This window comes from Mesoplodon bidens (genome assembly GCF_964165515.1).
Source record: "Mesoplodon bidens genome assembly, chromosome: 17".
Taxonomy (NCBI): domain Eukaryota; kingdom Metazoa; phylum Chordata; class Mammalia; order Artiodactyla; family Ziphiidae; genus Mesoplodon; species Mesoplodon bidens.
The window spans coordinates 43193884-43220964 of NC_138174.1; the positions used below are offsets into that span (position 1 = coordinate 43193884).

Here is a 27081-nt window from a genome sequence, read left to right on the forward strand (position 1 = left end):
AATAACATCACATTTGCGTAGGACTTCAACATTGAATTTTGGTTGATAGAACTCAGTACATGGCAGAGAGGTTGTTAGAAAAATTCAAAAGGAAAACTTTTGTGGCATAAACTTCTAGCTCTTAACTAGAAAGAAAAGGAAAAAAATAGGGCAGCTGTGGAAGTCGATGCAAAAAGATAGATTTGCCAGGAGCAATTAAGAAAAAAATATTTTAAGCACTATTTAAAATCCCAGGTACTCAATATCTATATCTATATTGCCTATAAAATAAGACTATAACAATAATAAAGTCCATTGTGTGATGTCTTTTTTTACTTTGAGATTATTAAATATTATATGGTACATTATGTCCCATGATAAAAATGTGCCAAAGATGCAAAACTAATTTTAAACTTTTTCAACACAACAACAGTAATTATTTTAACCTCTGATAATACAGCTATGTCTCTTTTATTTAAAAATTAAATTTCCTTACCATTGTGTAGCTGTGGGCCACCTTCATTAATTCAATGCATCCTTGAGCATCTGCAAATGCTCGGATTCCTAAACAGTTAGATGGATGCAAGAGCTTCATGAGGAAATGGCAGCACACTTCTACTACTTGAGGAAGCTGAAGAAGAGAAGCTGCAGCAAGAAGGTTTTCAATGGTTTCTTCCTTTAATTCCAAGCAACCTAAACATTAAGTGAAAAGAATTATGAAACTGTTCAAAACATGAAATAACATGTACCATTCTATTACTCAAAACATTAGTCCAACCTTCTAGAAATGATCTGAACCTAAATTGATAATCCAAATAAATATAACTCATGAAAAGCCAGCAATTGTTTTCAACATCTTGCATTTCTTAGTTTGTGTAATGTTCGAAATCATGTAGTCCATACAAGTGCAGCTTCAACTAAAATATCTGTATCCTATTGAACGGGAATTATGGTTGTTCCTTTGGTTGTGGATTAGGAAATAAAAAAATAGAAATATTTCACAACACACGTCTACAAGCTTAGGAGAGCAAAGATGCACTATCTTCTGCCAATATATGTGTATAAGAATATGAAATAACTATGTGTGGATAATGAATATATGTATATGTATCTATAAATACCCTTGTTGTATATGGCTAATGTTGTATTTAACTCACTGTGCCTATGATTATAATTTCCTATAATTTTTCTTTCTTTTTTGTCAGTTAACTTCAAAAATTAAGCTCTTTAACGTTTCCCCTTTTTTCTAACTACTGGAATAACTTATTAAATAATGGAGCTGTTCCTGGACTGTTTATAAATATCATCTGTGAAAACTTCTAGGCTGAACTATTTAGGTTATATTTCATTTAGCAAGTCAACACATCTTTAATAGGTATAGCTCCATTCAGATTTTCTGTCACTATTGGGTGAGGTTTTCTAGGTCATACATTCTCGGAAATGTTTTATTGCACCTTAGTTTTTGTGACAAAGATGGCTACTCTTCACTAGAAATATCTCCACTCACTTCCTGAACACAGGGTCAGGCCACATACTGCCATGCCATATGTCAGTGGATGTGTGTTGCTACCACACTGAGACATTTATGATGTGAGTGTGCTTCATCCCTTCTCTTGCTCTTCTACCAGCTAACTGAAGACAGCATAAAAACCCTAGTGGATAGAGGCTACACGGGGAGCAAGGAGCCTGAGCTCTGAATCCATGCCCAGAGCTATGAGCTTCAAACAGCAATATGCAATGTTTAAACTAATAATGCTCCCCAAATAAACTCAAGTTTATACCTGTGTATGTACTTGAAAGCAGTCCCAAGTGTCTAAGTTTGAAACTCAAGTGTAAAGCCATAGGGAAAAATAATTGATTAACCTTTATTATTAATATGTTGTCATCTAATTTAGAAGCATATTCTTGCCAGCTGAAATATATTTTCTAACTTTGTGATGCTACTGTAATTTTTTTCTTAGATCTCTCCTTTTTCCATCATTAGCATTTATTTATTTATTTATTTATTTTTTAATTTTTATTTTTATTTTTTTTTTTGGTACGTGGAACTTTCACTATTGTGGCCTCTCCCGTTGCGGAGCACAGGCTCTGGACACGCAGGCTCAGTGACCATGGCTCACGGGCCTAGCCGCTCCGCGGCATGTGGGATCTTCCCAGACCAGGGCACAATCCCATGTCCCCTGCATCGGCAGGCGGATTCTCAACCACTGCGCCACCAGGGAAGCCCCAGCATTTATTTTTTGACATGTAAGAGAAGTTGTCTACTTTCAAAAATTCAGCTTTCAAAGACAGAATATTTATTAAGAAAACTCTCATAAACAGAATGCCTTTATTTTTTCCCACACCAAAGTTTTTGTTCTGGATTTTTTTAAACTTACAATAATTTGCAAGAATAATACAATAAGCACTTAAAAACCTTTCACTTAACTTCACCAAGTGTTAACATTTTGCTATATTTATCTATATGTGCATGTGTTTATGCTGTAGTTGCTGAATTATTTGATGGTACTTCTAATCAACATTCATTTCACCCCTGAATACTTCAGTGTGTGTCTCTAAGAACAGAGCTTTCTCCTACATAGCCACTCATGAATGTAATTATTTACACTCATGAAATTTATACAATAGTATTTGCTGTAATGCAAATTTCCCCAAATGTTCAAATAAGATGCTTTAAAGATTTTATTTTTAAATTCAGAAACTAATTAATTCTCATTACATTTACTTGTTATGTCCCTTTAGTTTTCTTTAATCTATAACAGTTTCCCAACTATTTTGTCATTCACATTTACATTACTGAAGAGTTCAGACCAGATGCTTTGTAGAATTCCTCAATTTAGGTTAGTCATATTTTTTCCCCATGATTAGATTTAACTGAAACTTTTTGGCAGGAAGACTGTACAGGTGATGTTGTACCCTTTTCAGTGTTTATATATAGAGAGGTCCATAATGTCAGTATATCCCACTGTTGATGGTGTTAAATTTGGTACCTTGTTTAAAATACTGTCTGCCAGATATCTTCATTTTAAAGAAATTCTTCCCTTTATACTTAATAAGTAATCTGCTGGGTGAGGGATAATTTTGCTTTCAAACATGACATAACATAACATGTTTAACAGATGAAGAGCATTATGTTTTATTTATGAGTTTCATTGAAAGAATAAGAGAGAAAAGGAATCTAATGCATAATTCCAAGTATCACAAGGGATTTGATGAAGAAAAAAGAAAGGTAAAGTGGATGCAATAAATTGGAAGGAAATTAAAACGTTTTTATTACATATTAATTTCCAATTAAATTAGCTATCTAAAGTTTAGTTTGGTATAAAAGAGAGACACTATCAATAATAAAAGTTATTAAACTTTCAATATTCTAAAAAATGCACAAGGACCCTGTTCAGATATTATCAACTAGTAGAACATTGAGTATCATGCTCAATTTGATAGAGGAGACATTTGCCAATAGTAATAAAATTATCTGAGGTGTTTATGTTTCACATTATCAATAATTTTGTCATTCAATAATAATGTCAAACAAAATCTTCATCTGCAGTTGAAGGATTCATACCAGTTTAAGTGATTTTAAGACTAATTATATTAGTGCAATTATAGATATATATGTTAAAGTTTATGAATATTATAGTAAATATCAAAATATTCTACAAATTATAGACACCTGTATTTTATATAGACTTTAGCTGATTTACAAAATGTATACCTATGCTTATAGAAATAAAAAATATAAAATATAGAGGAGCTAGCATGAATAATATAAAATCTGTTATTATTTACAATTGATTATAAGCATAACAATTATATATATATATTTAAAATGTCATGATTTAAGGCCTTTGGAAGAATTTTACCTAAAAGTTTTCAGTAAGATTATCAAGAACATATTTGTATGTTTTTTAGCATAGATTATATGAAATCAGTTAAGAAAGGATATTGTTTCAGTTGGTATGGTTTTTATAGATTCCATTTTTGTTGTGATTTCAGAACAGTGGGAGAGTGATTTTCTTTCATTTTAATTGATTAGTTGTTCTCAATAGCATCTGTGCAGAAAAAAATTAACACAGCAGGCCTGAACTGTTCTCCTTGAAAAGGCCTGCTTGCAAGATTTGCCCTTGACTAGTGCCCAAAAACTTAGATTTCAAGACGGTTCCCACCATTAAGTAATATAAATGGCTCACTGTGCCTAAACTGTTTGTGCAAGCATTATGGTTTATGCTTAACAACTGCTTTCCTTCTGGGAGTCTTGAATTTTGGTAAATACTAAGCAGAGGTTGCCTATGTGATTAGCCCTCAACAAAAACCTGGGACTCCAAGTCTCTAATGAATCTCCCTGTTGGCGGCAACTCACAGGTTTCGTCACAACTCTTTGCAAAGGAAATTAAATACCTCCTGTACTATTCCACTTGGAATGCTGACCTTGGAAGTTTGCTCCTGGTTTCCCAAGGACTATGCCCTGTGTACCATTTCCCTTTCTTCATTATGCTTTGAACCCTTTTGATATAACAAATGAGAGTCATTGGTTTGTCTGTATGCTGAGACTTGTGAGCCACCCTCTCATGAATCATCCAACCTGGAAGGTTAGTCTTGGGGATGTCTCAACACAACATTCTAATTAGAATAATTGGGGTGATGGGTGATGTTTGAGATATAATGTGCCCATGGGCTGGAAGATACAACATTGCTAAGATTTCAATGGACTCCAAATTAATCTATAGATTTATTATAATCATATTTAAAATCTCAGCATCCTTTTTGTAGAAATTGCAAAACTGATCTAAAGTTCCTATGTAAATGCAATGACCTAGAATAACCAAAACAATTTTGAGAAAGAACAAAGTGGGAGTAATGTCACTACCAGATTTTAAGACATTTTGCAAAGATATGGTAATTAAAATTGATTGCTATTGGTCTAAATATAGACAATAGATCAATGGAAAATAATAGATTCTAGAAAGTTTTTCAAAGGCTCAAAAAGAAATTCAACTGAGAAAGGATAGTCTTTGAATAACTGGTACAAGCAGGTAGGCGTGTACAAAAACTTGTGTTTTAATCTGTACCCCAGAAAATATATAAAATTTACTCAAAATTGATCATAGTCTTAAATTTAAAACTTAAAACTACAAATCTTCTCTAAGAAAACATGGGAGAAATACTGTGACTTTAAGTTAGTTAATGATTTCTTAGATAAAACATCAAAAAGCATAATCCACAAAAAAAACATGGTAAATTGGACTTTATAAAAATCACTACAAGTGACAATAGTAAAGGAACAAAAAGATGAATGATTAATGGGAAAAAATGTGTGCAAAGTCACATATCTGATAAAGTACTTGTATCCAAAATACATAAAGAACACTCAAACTCAACAATAAAAAAATTTAATGGGCAAGTGATCTAAGCAGATATTCCACAAAAGAAGATACATGAATGTAAAGTGCTCAGCAACATTACTGTTTAGGAGAATGCAAGGTAAAAATCATAATGACATACCACTACACATACATTAGAACAGCTGGTGGAAATGTGAAATGGTATAACCATTTTGGAAAACATTTTTACAATTTCATCTTTCAAATGATTCAGCCATTTCACTCCTAAGTATTTACCCAAGAGAAATAAAAGAATGTGTCAATATAAGTCCTTCTACGTGAATGCTTATAGCAGATTTATTTTGTAATGACCAAAACCCTGAAAACAACCCAGACATTCATCAGCAAGTGAATGGATGAAAAAATTGTAGCCTATCCATTTACTGGAATACATTTTAAAGAACTATTGATATGTGCAACATCATGGTTACTTATGCTGAGTGTAAAATTATGCTGAATGTAAGAAATCAGATGAAATTAACTCTACCATCCAATTTAATTAAAATTCTTAAACATCCAAACTTATCTACTGTGAGTGACATAAATCAGATCATCAGTACCTGAGCATGGGTTAGGGGTGAGGAGAGGCAACAAGATGGATCATAAAAAGAGATGGCAGATATATTCATTATCCTGACTATGGTAATGATTTTATGTATGTATACACATGTCAAAACATCAAACTGTATACCTTATATATGTATAGCTCATCGAATGTAAATATTCATCAATGAAGCTTTTAAAAAATACTCAAATGTTAACAAAGACTCAAATGTTAACAAAGATGATTTGAGTTGACTAGTACCTGTAAATGTTTTCTGAGGGCTTTAATTCAAACTTTACTAACAAAATCACAAAGATAGAATATTATGACTTAGAGAAATTGTGGTTATGTGTACTTTTTTTCTTAAGTTTACAATGTACAGAACACATTATTATAGTCATAGAAACTTCATATATACTATTACCAATTTAAAATACTTGACCGAAGTATTTTAAAAATAATCTTATAAGTGTAAACCTAACATGTAAAATGGTGTGTGTGTGTGTGTGTGTGTGTGTGTGTGAACGTTAGTATATTTACCTTCTCAATCAAAGTGATTCATAAATATTATGCAGTGGTTCATAGATATTATGATTCATATATATTATGCAGTGAAATAAGCTATAGGATATATAAGAACAAATAATTATTCAGTCCAAATTCAAATACTGGATCTAATATTGTACTTTATAATAATTTAGGTAAAATGTCAGCAGGGCATCTCACCATCCTTTCCTGTAAAAAAAAAAAAAAAGAGAGAGAGAGAGAAACTAAATTTTCACAGGTTATCTATAGACTAATTTTTCAAAGTTACTTAGTGGTACTTTTGGATGTGTATTTGGAGGATATGAGCATTGCTTGTGCTATTTTTTTTCAACTTGGAATATATCCAATGAAAGGATCCATTTGTAAAAGCCAGAAGGCACAAATGGAATATTAGTTAGTGTTGAGCTTGAATACACACAAATTGAGCCACCTCATGCATGATATATTCTTTGTATCTATAACCTGGCTATTTCTCTGGCAGATTTAGATAGTAAAAAGGCAAAAATCTGCTAAGTATTTGACTTAAAATAAACCTAAAAAAAGATATGACTACTGTTAATGAAAAAAAAAGTAATTATATACATCCACTCAAAGTTAACTTTCAAGGCATTAATGTTCACAAATGGCTTTAGACTTACTGAGAGGGAAAATCTATGATTTTACTTTAGGTGACATTGAAAATTGGCTTTAAAATATCCAATGACATTTTAGATAACTAAGGAGCTATGACTATAGTAAAAGAAAACCCTGAGAAATTTTTCTTAAATAATAAGAAAATATTTATAATGTTTCTTGACAAGTCCAGAGGATGAGGCTTGTTGTCCCCAAAACTGATTAATTGAAGGGCTCAACACATCTTTAGGAAATAGCCATCCTTTCAAGAGCCTTGCTGTTTCCCTCATGGTTGTCATAGTTTCAAGCTTCAAATTCAGACAGGAAAACACTCATCAGAAGAGAAAGTATTCCTTAATGCATTGATACATATCTGTTGCATCAGTGAAGAAATCTTTACTAAAATTTCCCCAGAACTCTTTCTTTATGTTGCCTTGGCAAAAAATTATATGACATGACCATGCCTTAACCCAATAATTAGCAATGGGGCAAAACCCCAATAACTGATTTTGACCCTACACGAATTACATTGATAGAAATGAGTCACTCTCCCTTGAGTTAACTGGGGGAATAAGAAGAGACTGACTTTTGAATATGGTACCTCTAATGTGGGCTACATTATCTGCAGTCTCACCTTAAGTAAATGCCAAAGCTACTGAGTATTCCAAACACGTATCAGTGGACTCAAACTCTGATTTCCTGCAAGAGACTATAGTTAAATTTACACTATATTAGAATGAAAATATGTAAAATATAACTGGAAGAAAATCACAAAGATTGTAGAAGAATATGAATCTGTGCTTTTCATATTTTAATAGATAAGGTGTATTCTATTAACAACTATGCTGTATAACCATATTTTATGTATAAATTCAGTTATATTGAAAAGATAATGAATTTTACCAGATAAGTGCAAGAACTGCCCATAAAATCTATAAAATAGATTAAATATTCTCTCTATCTATCTGTCTACCTACCTATCTATTTCTATCTTTAATGGAAATAAAGAGAAATAATATGATACATTAGAATTAAAACAAAGTAAAAAACCTGATATTTTAGTAATTTGTAGGAGTTTAAAAATAAACTTTTTCTTAAAATATTTTATTTACTTGTTGAAATTGAGTTTATTGAAATTATATTAAATGTGTAAAATCTCCATTTTACAGAAAATGAGACACTTGTAGAATTAAAGAACTGGTAAATGATAGCATAGAACTCAAATCTAAAGCTAGCTTCAAAACCTGTATCTTACTACACTGCTTCCTACCATGAGCACTTGGAGACCAGGTATTGAGTTTTGATCAACTCTAAATCTCTAGCACTTAGCTTAGTACTAGGTACAAGTATAAAAGAGAAATTAAATTACCTATAATGTCACCACCTAGTATAACCACTATTAAAATATTGGTATATTATATTGACATGTACACACTGCTATATTTAAAATAAAATGCCTTTCCATGAAAAAAAATGTTTTCAAAGAATACTGACTCAAGTGGAAAAAATGTTCACACTGTATTAAAAAAGATAAAACATAAGTAATATGATCAAAATTTTATAAAATATTATTTATTTATACACATCTATTTTATATATATGAACATAAAAAGATTGAAATAAAATACTTTAGATTTACAGAAACCCTGCACAGATAGCTGAGAGATTTTTCATATAGCACACACCTGTTTTTCATAGTTAACAATGTATGATCCACATGTTAAATTAATGAACCAACATTGATATATTATTATTAACCAAAGTTCAAACTTTACACATATACCCTTACTTTTTTACCTATTATTCTTTTTTCTGTTCCAAGATCCCATGTAGAGTACAACATTTCATTTAATCATTATATCTCCTTAGGCAACCCTTGGCTGTGACATTTTCTCAGACTTTTCTTGTTTTTAACGACTTTGACAGTTTTGAAAGTATTAGTTAATTATTTTGTAGACTGCCCCTCAACTGGGATTTGTCTAATTATGATTACACTGGGAATAAGGGTTTTTGGTCTTGAAACATCATATCAAGTGTGCAAATTATCAACATGACATCACTGTTGATGTCAATTTTGATTACTTGGCAAAAGTATTTTTTGTCCGGTTTCTGACTATAAAATAACTCTTTCACCCACTTTTCCATACCATGCTCTCTGGAAGGAAGGCCCTATGCACAGCCACACTTAGGGAGCAAGGAGTTATGCTTTATCTCTTTGAGAGCAGATTAATTACATAAATGATTTGGAATTTATTTCCTCAATAATTTATTTATATAAATACATTCCTAGGGTTTTTTCAGTGCTTCAAAAAAGTCAGGAGAGTTAAGGAAATTTTGGTTTACATCATTTATTAAATTTAATAGATTTACATATCTTTCTAACTATTACTAAAAGAAATTGATTTTTACTGTAATTTAGACTTTTGCTGCTATCAAATTATTCCTTAATCTAATATGCACCACATTACTGGCCCTCTTGTATCCTTCCTCTGTCTCTCTCTGTCTGTGTCTCTCTTTTCTCTCTCACTCTCATCTGTAGGGAAATCCTGGTTGTCATGTGAAAATTATAGCAAACCAATTTTAGAAAACAATGATAATATATACTTGGGAAATTCTATGATCTTAGAGCTTATTAATTAATAAACAATGTCTTACATGCATTCTAGACACAAGGAAAGCACTGATTATGCTTTTTGAGTACTAGTTCTTGGGCTCATTGTCAGAAAAGTTAAGGAAATGTCTGTGGGTCAGTAAGAAAGTAGTTGTGAAAGCAAAGACCATCATTTTCCCATTATATCTGTACCTCATTTTCTTTAGAAAAGTCCACTGGGAGTCAGGCTAGAACCAAAAATGTCAATAGTTCTCATTTACTTAAATTGTTTTAAATCTACTATCCTTACATATCCATCATTTGGAAGAACAAGGAATTGTGTGCTGAGTAAAAATCTTGAATTTTTCTGAATATTCCCTTGACCTACTTTCATGCACAGGTGTTTAAATTCCTTGACTTTAAGAATAGAGTGTCACCCCTTATTTTCAGTGTATCATAGTTTGTAATTCCGTCCCTAATCAACTACATAGAATTTTTTCCCACTTCCAGTATTTGCTATAGAGTTTAATCTAAAGCAGTCTGTCACTCAATACTCAAGCAAATTTTGGTTATGAGAAAAACAAAAAGATCAAAAATGATCAACTCATAGTTATACAAGTTATCCAAACATCTACTCTAGGTAACATAATTTGGGAACCTGTGTATCAGACCTATCACAAATATGTTCATTTGGCCACTACAGAATTTAATACTTTAGAACACCTTTACAGGGAGTGTGTACTCTTGAGTTCAGCATAGATAACAATCTCTTCAAATTAAATGTACACTAAACACAAAAGAGTTTGATCCAAGGATTTTATTATTCTATTGTTTAATACATGAAATTATTAATAACATGTTTTTGGACATTATCTTTTGAACTTGAATCAACCAACAGAAGAAACAGTTCTGTAGTTCATTATTATATCTACTTTTGGTACATTAGTGAGGATATCTGAAGTACATCATTGTGTCTTACAAGTATTCAAATACTCAAAAATATTCCTCTCAAATGTTAATGTCAGTAAACTGTGCTTAAGTTGAGAAAATATTAGTTTTCATTTTATAGCATAACTGTTAGGCTTCTTTCTTTGCCTTGGTGACTGAGAAGCTAAAACAAAAGATTGATATATAATTTCTATGAATACAGAAAGAATCTTAAGACACTTAGGATACAAATCATACCTTGGTGTTGCATATTTGAGTTTGATTGCCTTTTTTTTAAGGTCTTTTGTGTTTGATCTTCAAAGTCTTATACACCATGGTTAAGTAGGAATGAAACTATGATGAGAGTTATAATCCTGTGGCTTCTGTAAATGACTTTTGGATTGTTTTCTTCCTTTATTGCTCTACTTCAATCAAGAAAATAGAGGGGAGATTGAAAGGATAAGTATAATAAAATATAACTTCTCATTAGACAGATTTTGCAGCAACAGTACTTACATGTTGCTACAGTATGTTCTCAAACAACAAGGTTGAGTTGAAGTTAACTACAAAGTTGCTTCATCTTGGGTGAGTAAATTTTTAAACACTCACTTGGATGGCTGTGCAGTGGAAATTTTAAAAGTCTGCAGTTTTGTTATTTTATTCTCTGACCATCTGCCCAGATTGGGAGTTCTACCATCCTGTCTGTGCATGAGGCTATCCTACCCACTTCTTCTGTACTCCCGGGCTTCTGAGTTGCCAGATTGTTTCTGTTTGTTTGTTTAACATACAATTTTCTTTGGAGTTCTATCTTGGCTCTCAAAATATGCTTAATATATTATTATCTAATTTCCTTTATGTTATCAGTATAGATCAGTTTCAGATATTACTATTTTCATTTTCTGACTATAAGCATTCATGTTTTTCTTTAAATCATCACATCTAACAATCCATATTCATAATCAATATTTCTTAGCCCAATGAATGAGAAGTGCAATAGCTACAAAGTGTTACTCAGCAAGTACACAGTTGATTCTCAAATAAGCATGAAATCCTTTCCCAAAGCACTACCATATATTACTAACATGTTAATTTCACCCACTTATGTATTTTTTTTTAATTTTTGTTGAAGTATAGTTGATTTACCATGTTGTGGTAGTTTTAGGTGTACAACAAAGTGAATCAGTTATCCATATACATACATCCACTCTTTTTTTACATTCTTTTCATGTATTGGTCATTACAGAGTATTGAGTAGAGTTCCTTGTGCTATACTGTAGGTCCTAATTAGTTATCTGTTTTATATATAGTAGTATGTATATGCCAATCCCAATCTCCCAATTTATCTCTCCCCCTTTTATTCCCTGGTAACCTTAAGTTTATTTTATATATCTGTGACTCTACTTCTGTTTTGTAAATAAGTTCATTTCTACCCATTTTTAGATTCCACATATAAGTGATATCATATGATATTTGTCTTTCTGTGACTTCACCCAATATGACAATGTAGAGGGTCATAGATGCTGCTGCAAATGGCATTATTTTGTTCTTTTTTAATAGCTGAGTAATATTCCATTGTATATATGTACCACATTTTTTTATCCATTCCTCTGCTGATGGATATTTAGGTTGCTTCCATGTCCTGGTTATTGTAAATAGTGTTTCAATGAACATTGGGGCACATGTATCTTTTTGAATTATAGTTTTCTCTGGGTATATGCCTAGGAGTGGGATTGCTGGTTCATATAATAGTTCTATTTTTAGTTTTTTAAGGAACCTCCATAGAGTTCTCTATAGTGGTTATGCCAAGTTACATTCCCACCAACAATGTAGGAGGGTTCCCTTTTCTCCACACCTTCTCCAGCATTTATTGTTTGTAGATTTTTTGATGATGTCCATTCTGACTGGTGTGAGGTGATACCTCATTGTACTTTGATTTACTTTTCTCTAATAATTAGTGATGTTGAGCATCTTTTCATCTGCTTTTTGGCCATCTGTATGTCTTCCTTAAGAAAATGACTATACTACTCAAAGAAATCTACAGATTCAATGCAATCCTTATCAAATTACCAATGTCCTTTTTCACAGGATTAGAGCAAAAAAATTTTACAATTTGTATGGAAGTGCAAAACACCCTGAATAGTAAAAAAATCTTGAGGAAAAAAAAAAAAAACAGAGCTGGAGGAATCAGGCTCCCTGACTTCACATTATACTACAAGGCTACAGTAATCAAAATACTATGGTACTGGCACAAAAAGAGAAATATAGATCAATGGAACAGGATAGAAAGTCTAGAGATATACCCACACACCTATGATCACCTAATCCATGACAAAGGAGACAAGAATATACAATGGAGAAAAGACAGTCTCTTGAATTAGCTTAAGATGGTGGAGTAGAAGGACGTGTGCTCACCCCTTCTTATGAGAACACCATAATCACAACTAACTGCTGAACAACCATTGACAAAAAGCATTGGAACCTACAAAAAAAGATATCCTACATCCAAAGACAAACAAGAAGCCAAAATGAGATGGTAGGAGGGGCACAATCACAAAAGCAGCAATGAAGTAGCTGGTACTGATAAGAAGAGCCAGGAATTGGGGGCCCAGAGAAAGGATGAAGAGATACAGAGCAAGAAGAAGTAACTGAAGAATGGAAGAAATTCACAATACAGGAACTGGCAAGGGGATTTTCTTTATTTGAGGAGGTACTGTTAGTTTTTGAGGCACAGGACCCGAAGGTAGAATGGAACACAAAGGTTGCAGCAGCCATTTAGAATGCAATCTAGTGCTACTGTGTCATCTATGAAAAGAAAAGAAAAAAAAAAAAAAAGAGTAACTACCCAGACATCACTGGATTGTTTTTTCAAGAGGGTAGTTAGAATTGAATCCAGCAAAGAACCAGAATTTGTGCCATCAGTGTTAGGCATGAGTGAAATTGCAGCTTGCCCTCCATCTCCTATTGCTGATGATCCTTCAGCTCTACCATCTCCCACCTCCTCTCCCTCCTTCAGTCAGTAACTCTTCTTGCCTCTTCACTCAATGCCAGCTCCTGTATGCCAGTTGCTGTACTGTACTACTGTACTTTTCAAGGTACTGTAGTGTAAGATTGAAAATGTTTTCTTTATTTTTGTGTTTGTTTTTTATGTATTATTTGTGTGAAAAGTATTATAAACCTATTACAGTACAGTAATATATAGCCAATTGTTAGTTGGTTACCTAGGCTAACTTTGCTGGATGTATGAATAACTTGAACTTATGGACACAGTCTCAGAACAGAACCCATTCGTATGTAGGGGACATACTGTATGACAGAAGTTCTCCCACTGGAGTGAAAGTTCTTAGGCCCACATCAGACTTTGCAGCCTGTGGGTCCAGCAATGGGAGGAGGCGTCCCCAGAGAATCTGGCTTTGAAGGTCAGCAGATTTGATTGCAGGACCTCCACAGGACTGAGGGAAACAGAAATTCTGTCCTTGGAGGGTACACACAAGTCTTGTGTATACCAGGACCCAGGGGAAAACAACAGTGACCCCATAAGAGACTGGGCCAGACATACCTGCCAGTATTGGAGGGTCTCCTGCAGAGGTGGGAGGCTGATGTGGCTCACTGAGTGTACAAAGACATTGGCAGCAGCAGTTCTGGGAAGTACTTATTGGTGTGAGCCTTCCCAGAGACTGCCATTAGCCCCTCCAAGCAGACTGTAGACTCCAGTGCTAGGTCCCCTCATGCCAAACAACCAACAAGGAGAGAACATGGTACCACCCATCAGCAGACAAGTGGATAAAAGTTTTACTGAGGACTGACCTGCCCACCACCAGTCCCTCCCATCAGGAAGCATGCACAAGCCTCTTAGATAGCCTCATCCACCAGAGGGTAGACAGAAGAAGCATGAAGAACCACAGTCCTGAGGACTATAGAATGAAAACCACAATCACAGAAAGTTAGACAAAATGAAATGGCAGAGGATTATATCCCAGGTGAAGGAACAAGATAAAACACCTAAGTGAAGTAGAGATAGGCAACATTCCAGAAAAAGAATTCAGAATAATGATAGTGAAGATGATTCAGGATGTCAGATAAATAATGGAGTTCGAGAAGATGAAAGAAATGTTTAACAAAACCTAGAAGAACTAAAGAAAAAACAAGCCGAAATGAACCTTTGATAACTGAAATGAAAAATACACTAGAAAGAATCAATAGCAGAATAACTGAGGCAGAAGAACAGGTAAGTGATGTGGAAGAGTGAATGGTGGAAATCACTGCCATGGAACAAAATAAAGAAAAAAGGAATGAAAAGAAGTGAAGACAGTATTTTTGGACAACATTAAACCCACCAACATTCACATTACAGGGGTCCAAGAAGGAGAAGAGAGAGAGAAAGCACCTGAGAAAATATTTGAAAAGATAATAGCAGAAAACTTCCTTAACATGGGAAAAGAAGCAGTCACTTTAGCCCCTCCCTAGTCCAGAAAGTGCAGAGAGTCCCAGGTAGGATAAACCCAGGAGGAACATGCTGAGACACAGTAATCAAACTGACATAATTTAAAGACAAAGAAAAATAATTTAAAGCACCAAGGGAAAACAACAAATAGCATGCAAGGGAACTCCCATAAAGCTATCAGTTGATTTCCCAGCAGCAAATCTGCAGACCAGAAGGGATTGGCATGATATATGGCAAGGGATGAAAGAGAAGAACCTACAACCAAGAATACTCTACCCAGCAAGGCACTCATTCAGATTTGACAGAGAAATCAAAAGCTTTACAGACAAGCAAAAGCTAAGAATTCAGCACCACAAGACCAGGTTTTCAACAAATGCTTAAGAAACTTCACTAGGTGGGAAAGAGACCAGAAACTTAAAACAAACTTGTACTTATATAGATTGCTATATCAAAACCTCGCTGGACCAGCAAACCCAAAATCTACAATAGATACACACACAAAATAGAAAAAGCAACCCAAACACAAACACTAAAGATGGTCATCAAACCACAAGAGAAGAGAACAAAAGAGGAAGGGGAGAAAAAAGACCTATAAAAACAAAACCAAAACTATTAAGAAAAAAGTCAATAAGAATGTACATATTGATAAATACCTTAAATGTACTGATAAATAGATTAAATGTTCCAACTAAAAGACATAGACTGGCTGAATGGATACAAAAACAAGACATTATATATTCTGTCTACAGGAGACCCTCTTCAGACCTAGGGACACATACAGACTGAAAGTGAGGGGATCAGAAAAGATATTCCATGCAAATAGAAATCAAAAGAAAGCTGGAGTAGCAACCCTCATATCAGACAAAATAGACGTTAAAATAAAGACTCTTATAAGTGACAAAGAAGGATACTGAAAAATGATCAAGGGATCAATCCAAGAAGAAGATATAATAATTGGAAGTATATATGCACTCATCATAGGAGCACCTCAGTATATAAGGCAAATACTAACAGCCATAAAGGGAGAAATTGACAATAACAAAATACTAGTGGGGAATTTTAATAACCCACTTTCTTCAAAGGACAGATCATCCAGAGAGAAAATCAATAAGGAAACACAGGCCTTAAATGACACATTAGTGCAGATGGACTTAATTGATATTTATAGAGTATGCCATCCGAAAGCAGCAATGTACACATTCTTCTCAAGTGTACACGGAACATTCTGCAGGAGTGACCACAAGCTGGGCCAAAAAGCAAACCTCCGTAAATTTAATAAATTTAATATTTTAATTAAATTTAATAGTTTCTGTGAGATTAGAAATAAACTAGAAGTAAAGAACTGTAAAAAACACAAACACTTGGAGGCAAAACAATATGCTACTAAGCAAGCAATGGATCACTGAAGAAATCAAAGGGGAAATCAAAAAATACCTAGAGACAAATGAAAATTAAAGCACAATGATCCAGAATCTATGGGATGCAGCAAAACAGTTCTAAGAGGGAAGTTTATAGCAATAAAATCTTACCTTGGGAAACAAAAAAAAAATCTCAAATAAACAACCTAACCTTACACCTAAAGCAACTAGAGAAAGAAGAACAAACAAAACCAAAAGTTAGTACAAGGAAAGAAATCATAAAGATCAGAGCAGAAAATATATGAAATAGAGACAAAGAAAACAATAGCAAAGATCAATGAAACTAAAACCTGATTCTTTGGAAGGATAAACAAAATTGATAAACTTTTAGCCAGACTTATCAAGAAAAAAAGGGAGAGGACACAAAGCAATAAAATTAGAAATGAAAAAAAGAGAAGTTACAACTTACACCACAGAAATACAAAGGCTCATAAGAGACTACTACAAGAAACTGTATGCGAATAAAATGGACAACCTGGAAGAAATGGACACATTCTTAGAGAGATACCATCTCCCAAGACTGAACCAGGAAGAAACAGAAAGTATGAACAGACCAATCACAAGTAATGAAATTGAAATTGTGATTAAAAATCTTCTAAGAAACAAAAGTCCAGGACCAGATGGCTTCACAGGTGAATTTAATCAAACATATAGAGAAAAGCGAACACCCATCATTCTGAAACTGTTCCAAAAAATTGCAGAGGAAGGAAAACTCCCAAACTCATTTTATGAGACCCCATTATCCTGATACCAAATCCAGACAAATATACCGCAAAAAAAGAAAATTACAGGCCAATAACCACTGATGAACATAGATGCAAAAATCTTCAACAAAATACTAGCAATCCGAATTCAATAATACATCAAAAGGATCATACACCATGATCCAGTGGGATTTATCCCAAGGAAGCAAGGATTTTTCTTTTCTTTCCTTCTTTATTTTTTTTTATTTTTTGCGGTACGCGGGCTTCTCACTGTTGTGGCCTCTCCCATTGTGGAGCACAGGCACTGGACTCCCAGGCTCAGCGGCCATGGCTCAGGGGCCCAGGTGCTCCACAGCATGTGGGATCTTCCTGGACCAGGGCATGAACCCATGTCCCCTGCATCGGCAGGTGGACTCTCAACCACTGTGCCACCAGGGAAGTCCTGCAAGGATTTTGCAATATCCACAAATCAATCAGTGTGATACACCACATCAACAAATTGAAGAATAAAAACCATATGATCATCTCAATAGATGCAGAAAAAGCTTTTGACAAAATTCAACACAGCTTTATGAAAATAACTCTCCAGAAAGTGAACATAGAGGGAACATACCTCAACATAATAAAGGCCATAAATAACTAACATATAGCTAGCATCATACTCAACAGTGAAAAGCTGAAAGCATTTCCTCTAAGATTAGGAAAAAGACAAGGATGTACACTCTCTCCAGTTTTATTCAACATAGTTTTGGAAGTCCTACTACAGCAATCAAAGAATAAAAATAAATAAAATGAATCCAAATTGGAAAAGAAGAATTAAATTGTCACTGTTTGCAGATGACATGGTACTATACATAGAAAATCCTAAAAGATGTCACTGGAAAACTACTGGAGTTAATCAATGAAATTGGTAAAGTTGCAGGAGACAAAATTAATGCACAGAAATCTTCTGCATTTCTATACACTAACAATGAAAGATCAAAGAGAGAAATTAAGGAAAGAATCCCATTTACCACTGCAACAGAAAGAATAAAATACCTAGGAATAAACCTACCTAAGCAGGCAAAAGCACTGCACTCAGAAAACTATAAGGTACTAATGAAAGAAATCAAAGACTACACAAACAAATGGAGAGGTATACCATGTTCTTGGATTGGAAGAATCAATATTGTCAAAATGACTATACTACCCAATGCAATCTACAGATTCAGTGTAATCCCTATGAAATTACCAATGCATTTTTCATAGAATTAGAACAAAATATTTCACAATTTGTATGGAAACACAAGAAACAACAAATAGCCAAAGGAAGTTTAAGAAAGAAAAATGATGCTGAAGGAATCAGGCTCCCTAACTTCAGACTACACTACAAAGCTACGGTAATTAAAACAGTATGGTACTGGCACGAAAACAGAAATATAGATAAATGGGGCAGGATAGAAAGCCCAGAGATAAACCCATGCACTTTTGGTCAACTAATCTATGACAAAGGAGGCAAGAATATACAATGGAGAAAAGACAGTCTCTTCAGTAAGTGTTGTGGAGAAAACTGGACAGCTACATGTAAAAGAATGAAATTATAGCACTCCCTAAGACCATACACAAAAATAAACTCAAACTGGATTAAAGACCTAAATGTAAGACCAGACACTATAAAACTCTTAGAGGAAAATATAGGCAGAGCACTCTTTGCCACAAAGCACATCAAGATCCTTTTTGACCCACCTCCTAAAGTAATGAAAATAAAAACAAAAATAAACAAATGGGACCTAATGAAACTCAAAAGCTTTTGCACAGAAAAGGAAACCATAAACAAAACAGAAAGACAACCCACAGATTGGGATAATGTATTTGCAAATGATGTGACCAACAAGGGAGTAGTCTCCAAAATTTATAAGCAGCACACACAGCTTAATATCATCAAAACAAACAACCCAATCAAAAAATGGGTAGAATACCTAAATAGACTTCTCCTAAGAAGACATGCAGATTGCCAAGAGGCACAAGAAAAGTTGTTCAACCTCGCTAATTATTAGAGAAATGCAAATCAAAACTACAATGAGATATCATCTCACACCAGTCAAAATGGCTATCATCAGAAAATCCACAAACAATAAATGCTGGAGAGGGTGTGGAGAGAAGGGAACCCTTCTATACTGTTGGTGAGAATGTAAACTGGTGCAGCCACTCTGGAGAACAGTATGGAGGTTCCTTATAAAACTAAAAAAAGGAGCTACCATATTATCCTGCAATCCCACTCCTGGGCATATATTCAGAGAAAATCATGGTCTGAAAGGATAAATGCACCTCAATGTTCACTGCAGTTCTGTTTAGAATAGCCAAGACATGGAAGCAACCTAAATATCCATCAACAGAGGAATGGATAAAGAAGTTGTGGTACATATATACAATAGAATATTATTCAGCCACTAAAAAATGAAATAATGACATTTGCAGCAAGATGGATGGGCTTAGAGACTGTCATACTGAGTGAAGTAAATCAGACAGAGAAAGATAAATATCATTAAGATATCACTTATATGCAGAATCTAAAAATAAATGATACAAATGAACTTATTTACAAAGGAGAAACAGACTCACAGACTTAGAGAATGAACTTATGGTAACCAGGGGGGAAAGGTGAGGGAAGGGGATAGTTAGGGAGTTTGGGGTTGACATGTTCACACTGCTATATTTAAAATGGATAATAAACAGAGACCTACTGTATAGCACAGGGAACTCTGTGCAATATTATATAACAACCTAAATGGAAAAATAATTTGAAAAGAATAGATAAATATCTATGTATAACTGAATCACTTTGCTATACACCTGAAACTATCACAACATTGTTAATCAACTATACTCCAATATAAAATAAAAAGTTAAAAAAAAAAAGAGTCTTCAATAAGTGATGCTGGGAGAACTGGACAGCTACATGTAAAATAATGAAATTAGAACACTCCCTAACACCATACACAAAAATAAACTCAAAATGGGTTAAAGACCTAAATGTAAGGCCAGACACCATAAAAGTCTTAGAGGAAAACATAGGCAGAACACTTTTCGATATAAATCAAAGCAAGATCTTTTATGATCTATCTCATAGAGTAATGAAAATAAAAACAAAAATAAACAAACGGGATCTAATTAAACTTAAAAGATTTTGCACAGCAAAGGAAACCATAAACAAACAAAAAAGACAACTTTCACAACAGGAGAAAATCTTTGCAAACAAAGCAACCAACAGGTGATTAATCTAAAATATACAAACAGCTTCTGCAGCTCCATATGAAAAAAACAAACAACCCAGTCAGATAATGGGCAGAAGATCTAAATAGACATTTCTCCAAAGAAGACATACAGATGGCCTCACTAATGTATTTTACTTTGAAGCCATTTTGTAAAATGGCAAATTTAAATTAAACAAATATGTAGAATGAGGTTTGTACTTCAGTTCTAAATATGTTTTCTTTAACTTAATTTGATAAATAAAATAATCTGTCAAAAATTTTAAAACACATCATATTATTTAAAAAATGTCCATTTATCATAAAGTAGAATACATAACCCAGGAAAACTCTTGACGATAATTAATGACATATATTTCAAAGTACTGGTACATTTTGTAGACATGAATGTATCAGGAATAAAAATGTTATATATTAAATACATGTTAAGTGACTTTTAGAATTCTTCTCACAGGAGTGAATTTCCATTACTAGTCTAGATTTTCTTTATTGATTTTCTTATTCTGCATTATCCCCTTCCCTACCTACTTATAAACATTTCTCCAAAGAAGAAAAGATGGTGTGGGAAACATGCATCAGACATCAGACTGGCATGAATGCCATTTGAGTAGAGTGTTTTCTCTGGTTGAAGAATATGAGGGGAGTGCAGTCATAGCTACAATGTGCCTAAGAGTGTTCAAGCACACAGTCTAAAGGGTCAAGGATAAGATATTCCTTTAAGATATCTTGAGCACGAAATCTACTTCTGTCTGAAACTTGCTTTCCTGGTTGGGTAGCCCTTACCATCTTTTATCTGAGGGAGAGAAAGCATTTAAAATTAAAGTGTTTGGGGTTCTCATTATAAATTCTTTTCTCAAACATGAAGAGGAAGTAACTCCTCACTAAAAATGGCAAACCAGGCAAAGGGTAATTTATGGAAATCTTAAGAGGGGTGTAGTGACTGAGGTTGTTTTGTTGCCTTGTTTTTTTTTTCTTTATTGATTTTAGTTGTGTTTAGTTGATTTTAGATACAATCTACAAAAAGTATCAGCTCTATCAAATTTTAAATGAAAAGTATTGAGAAGTAGTTAAAATTCAACTAAAGGAGTATTTTAAAAGGTACATACTTAGAAACATATGTAGTTGGTGCTTCAGTTTTCTCAATTGCAAGATAAAGATGAATATTGTGAGGCATAACTGAGATGTGTGTGAAACATGCTAAAATATAAATATTAAACATGTGTAGTGTTTTCTTTTTATAATTCTTATTTAGATTAAAATAATAAAACAAAATTGCAAAATTCTGAAATTGTGAATGTCCAAGACTGAGGACATTTTAAATAATGCTATAAACAATCACAAATAATTCTCCATTTAGGTAACATCTACATACTTTCCTCAGGTTATTCACGATTTTATGCAAAAGGAAATTAATTATAAAGAAAAAATTATATTTGATGACAGTTGATACTAGGTCAATGTACAGTCAAATTGGTCACACGGTGTGGCATAGCATAAGTACATATAAGCAGCATTCCTTTTCATATTAATCGTACACAATGTTGAGTAACTTTACAACTAGTAGAAAGAACCTTGATATGTCACTGGGAAAACTAGACTGTGGTTTCACATCTATGTTACTTTGCTGACCTCTGTGTTAGGGTGTTTTCATTTCTGTATCTGAAAATAAGATTTAACTATCCATCTCAGAATGTTGCTGTGTGGGCCAGCTGAGATAAGACAAAATACTAAAAGTAATACATGATAAAAACACACCTCAAACATATAAGGTAGCAAAATTATAAGTAGGTAGTTTAAACAAAACATGTACCACTAAAAATGTACACGAATCATACATATGAATGTGAAATCATATTGTAATACTGAATAATATAATAAATTGGATTCAAACATTATAAATATTTGTTGAACAAAGTGATTATTCCCTCCCCAGTTCTCAGTCTTTATATTCATTTTTTATAACAGATTATACAAAGGACTTGAAAAAACTTATAAAAATACCTATCATGAATAATCATTATAATTGAGTGCTTACAATATGCTAAGCATTATGCTAAACCCATTTAATTTTATTAGTTCATTTACTCCTTAAAAGAGTCCTCTCAGCCATTATTATTTCCCCTTTCTTATAGTTGAGTTATTTTAAGACTTCATAAAGCTAAGTAATTTAACTAATATCCCAAACTGTAAAATGGGGGAGGCCAAGGGCTATAATCAAAATTCTTAATGAGAAGTAACAAATAAGTAGTGCTGATTAGAATAAATCCCCAACAATCAGAATGAACATCGGGCTGCCTACATCATGATGAATTCTGGTTGAATTACTTCTGGCCAAAGAAGCTCTCAGATATTTCCAATGTTGAATTCAACACACTACACTATACATAGGTATGCCCCTTCAAATACAACAGAATCAAGTGTACAGATATTTTGGGATTAGACTGACAGTAAAATAATCCTGAGAAAATTTAATCCAATATAATGTTAATGGCACAAGAATACGTAACATCGACCCCGCCCAGTTGGTATAGTGGCTTATGATTCAGTTCATGCCTTCCTAGTACCCAAAGCAGAGGAAAATGTAAACAATTATAAGATTGAGAACATCAATAAAATAAAATAAAAGCAGATTTCTAAAGAAAAGTTGATTACAAGACAAGACCTGAGATATTTTCCTTACTCAGAGCCTCAGAAAGTAAATGTGAGTTACAGTGCAAAAGAGACAAAACCTTTCCTCTATAGTGACTAAATATTAAGTTTCACACAGGTATTTCATTTTCAGTCTGTCTATGGAATCCCATAGCAAAAAGCAAAAATACAGTTCAATAATAACAACAAAAATTACACAATATTCACAAAATATACCTCATTTTAAATTATTTTACACAATAATGTTCCCTCAATTAATTTTATATTATTCAGTGCTGTGCATGCATGCAAACACACACACACACACACACACACACACATACACACAAGGTTCCCTGGTAAAATAATGGCAATATACAACTGATTGATTTTATTTTGCTTTATTATTTTTATTTTTTTCTTGTTCATTAATATAGGTTATTTCAACATCCTATGAAAATTATTAAGTCAATATTTTTAATTATTTGGTAACAGTAATATGTAAAACCAATCTTAAAAGGCTCAATTTCTTAAATGGAGAACAGAATTTTCTCATCTAGTAAAAGCCCTAAGTTTAAAACTAATATTCGGTTAATGTGCCTGCATATTCATGCCACTTGAATTAAACAAGTAATAAAAATAAAACAATAATTTACTTTTAATTACAATAAAAATTCTGAGGGAATTTAGAGTATTCAGTCCAGGCAGAACATATTGATGTATAATTTTCAGTATTAAAGGAGAACATTAAATATCTCAACTCCATATGTGTGTGTATTTATTTCTTTCAAATGTTTGGCAGTAAGTAGAAAGTGTTTTACCATTCCTTAGCATGTACTAAGACTTTAATTTACTTCAGTGGCACATAAACCTTTTTTTTTTTAAGATGTTAACTCTTCAGTATGATTTTTTTGCCACTTGCCAGTTCAATTTTCTACCCCTCTTTTTAATACCACTGCTAGATGGACAGCTTGCTTTATTTAAACCTTGTCCTTATCAGTTCTCTACAGGACCTGACACTTTGCTACTAACCCTGCAATCCCATCTTCCATATTTGTTCAAACTCTATTTCCTTATGCATCAGTGAACACAGTGTATTTTCAAGTATGTCAGGATAATAGGGACTATGTAAGAGATAAACTGGAAGGAAATTTCTATCAGCCTGAAGCAACTTTAAAATACAGTGAATCCCAGAGCATCCTTTTCAAATATATAAAACTTCCTGCTTAATTTTCACAATGTGATCATCAATTTTTGGCTAGAATTGATATTCACACAATCAATATAGTGGCCTTCAAAAGTGGCTTTACAACATTCTCTAATGAGGAAACACTAGGCTGTGTATATCTAAAAGGACATTTATACAAAAGAAGATAGCAAAAATTAGTTATTTGAAACCCTATATTGGAAAGACCCTGGAAGGCAGAGAATGTGTGTAATTCAGCATATTGTCTTCCAGAGCCCATCATAGGGCCCAGCACATAGTGGGCATGCAGTAAAACTTGAGAAGCATTCAGTGTAATCACACGGCAAGAACTATCAGGCATTCATGTGCTGAGGTTGTCCGGTATCACTGGCTCCTGCAGAGAACCAGCACTAGATTGGGAGGAAGTATGACTCAAACCTGCAGTGAGTCTCTATCTAGCAATAGGGGAGTCGATTTAATCTACCCAAAGTGTTATGAGGGCAAGATAGTCATAAGCCACTCCAAGGAACTCCATTATAACTAATACTCTACAAAAGGACATGATTCAGTAGAGATAATACCATTCAATTTGTGCTCTGACATTTTACTCTAGTAATAGATTCAACATCTTACTACTGATCTTTGTCAGGTTACTTTAGCTCACTGAATGGGTTGCATCAAGAACTTCAGAATCTCTTAAACACTGAAAAAAAAAATTCTGTACCTTCATATTAATTCAAAGGAGACCAACAAAGTTCTGATTTATGTTATGATGATTTTGTCAATGCTTATCTGAGATAGCAAATATGTAATTCTCAGTAAAAAGTAGTTTTGGTGCCTCTGCTTTGTGTCACATACTTAGCCATAGAAAAATGTTCATTTATAACATTTATAATGCTCAGGATAGAATTTCTAAAGTTCTATACATCTCTAACTTTCTAAGTAATTTGGAAGTTGAATGATGAGAAAATGTAAACATATTTTTTCTTTGCTTCTCTGATTCCATCCTTCTGAAGATGTTCTGTAGAATAATTCCAGAACACCCTTGACTTCATTATCCCAATCCACAGGCTTTATTGTAAATTAAACAAATAATACCCCAGATCTTTATTCTAGATGAGTACAGTTACAGAATTGAAACACCGTTGCATGTAGGAAAATGTTTAAAAAGCTGTTTTAAGTACGTTTGACTCTATATAGCTGAGAATGCCATTAAGTGGATACTGATACATAGATCTTTCCAGGTATTTTTTGTTTTGTTTTGTTTGTTTGTTTTTTTTGTGGTACATGGACCTCTCACTGTTGTGGCCTCTCCCATTGCGGAGCATAGGCTCCGGACGCACAGGCTCAGCGGCCATGACTCACAGCCTCTCCGTGGCATGTGGGATCTTCCCGGACCAGGGTATGAACCTGTGTCCCTTGCATCAACAGGCGGACTCTCAACCACTGCACCACCAGGGAAGCCCAGATCTTACCCGTTTTGGAAACAAAAGTAAAGAGCCATTTCACTCCAATAAGTCTATTCATTACCAAATTTGTTTAAAGGTTTATGTCATTTTAATCTGTTTCAATTTATATTTTATTTTTTAATCCCTAGTGTGACCCCCAAGAAGTGCTCACATATTTTTTAATTAAATTATGGTTTGATTTTGAAAAACTGATATACTGTCTTATAATTACATATTCTCTGGATTAAAACTAAATATTCAAACTTTAAATTTAAGACACCAGTGGTAAAAGGACACTATTTTATAACATACACAGTTGCTAAATAGTCCTTTGTTCTGTATAAATGACTAAGATCTCACTCAGGTTTCCTAATAAATAAACTAGAAAGAAAGCCCAATGGAAAGCTTTAAAAAGAAGACATTAAAGTTAATCAAGAATTTAGAAAAGTGATAAGAACTCTCCTGTTAGATATACAATTCTTTCTAACACCAGTGGAATTGTTCATTTCCTTTTCATTCCTGAGCTATTATAGTATGTGAAAAAATTGACCTTATAGTACCTTTTATTTTAAATAGTTTGATACTATAATAATTAATCATCTTTTTTATAATTGTATCTTTACCCTCCATACTGTCAAGAATGTTTTCTTTAATGTTGTCAACACAAGGACCTTTTTGGTTTTCTTTATTCTACCTTACATGTTGCTAGTATTAACCTGTTTATTATTATATATATTTTTCTTTAGAAAAAATTCTAATTTTGTTTGAGCTATTACCCAGCAGTCACCCCTTTTTACCCAGGTCATTCTTCCCAATTACCAGAAAAAAATCTTACATATTTGCTTTGGTTCTTATTGAAACTCTGTGAGGCCCCTGGTCCCATCCTTCCTCATTCTAATTTGATGGAGTAGGAAAAAAGAAAGGGAAATAGAGAGAATGTCTCCCACGTCTTACATGTACAAATTTCACCTCATGAAGTCTTTAAAGAATGCTTCCTCTTTCTTCAAATCAAAGATTATTAAACTCTATAATCATTGACGCTTACCTCTGTTAGCAAGTTATTCCAAGCTACTTTACCCATTCATTATTTTCTTTAATTTCTGAGAGAAAAATTAGCTACATATGGTTCTTTCAAATCTAAAAGACTTTCCATATCTCATGGAAAATTTTATATGTTTAAATCATTTCAAAGTCTCTTACCCATCTCTACTGGGTGCAGTACTTCTACAACTAGTAGTTAACTGTCAATTCTTGACATAGTTAAGCCTCCTTAGTTTCTCCAAGGCCTTTTAAACTTCAGAATTCAAGAAAATATTCCCAATTGAATGACCATTTAAGGAGCTCACTGTTCATTCATTCTTTCCCCTTTTCTGTGATGTATTTATTTTTAGCTTTCTACAAAGGAAAGCTTAGAGATCAGTTAGCA

General features: G+C 33.4%; 1 protein-coding gene across 2 annotated transcripts in view; it reads right to left on the reverse strand.

Annotated features, from left to right (window-relative positions):
• KLHL1 (kelch like family member 1) overlaps nt 1–27081 on the reverse strand; it is a gene marked incomplete at both ends in the record, with an annotated part of 390611 nt that overhangs the window by 193579 nt on the left and 169951 nt on the right. For both annotated transcript variants that reach the window (XM_081214996.1, XM_081214995.1), the window contains one exon: nt 476–672. In XM_081214996.1, the coding sequence (XP_081071122.1) occupies nt 476–672 (197 nt within the window). The remainder of the gene's footprint in view (nt 1–475; nt 673–27081) is intronic.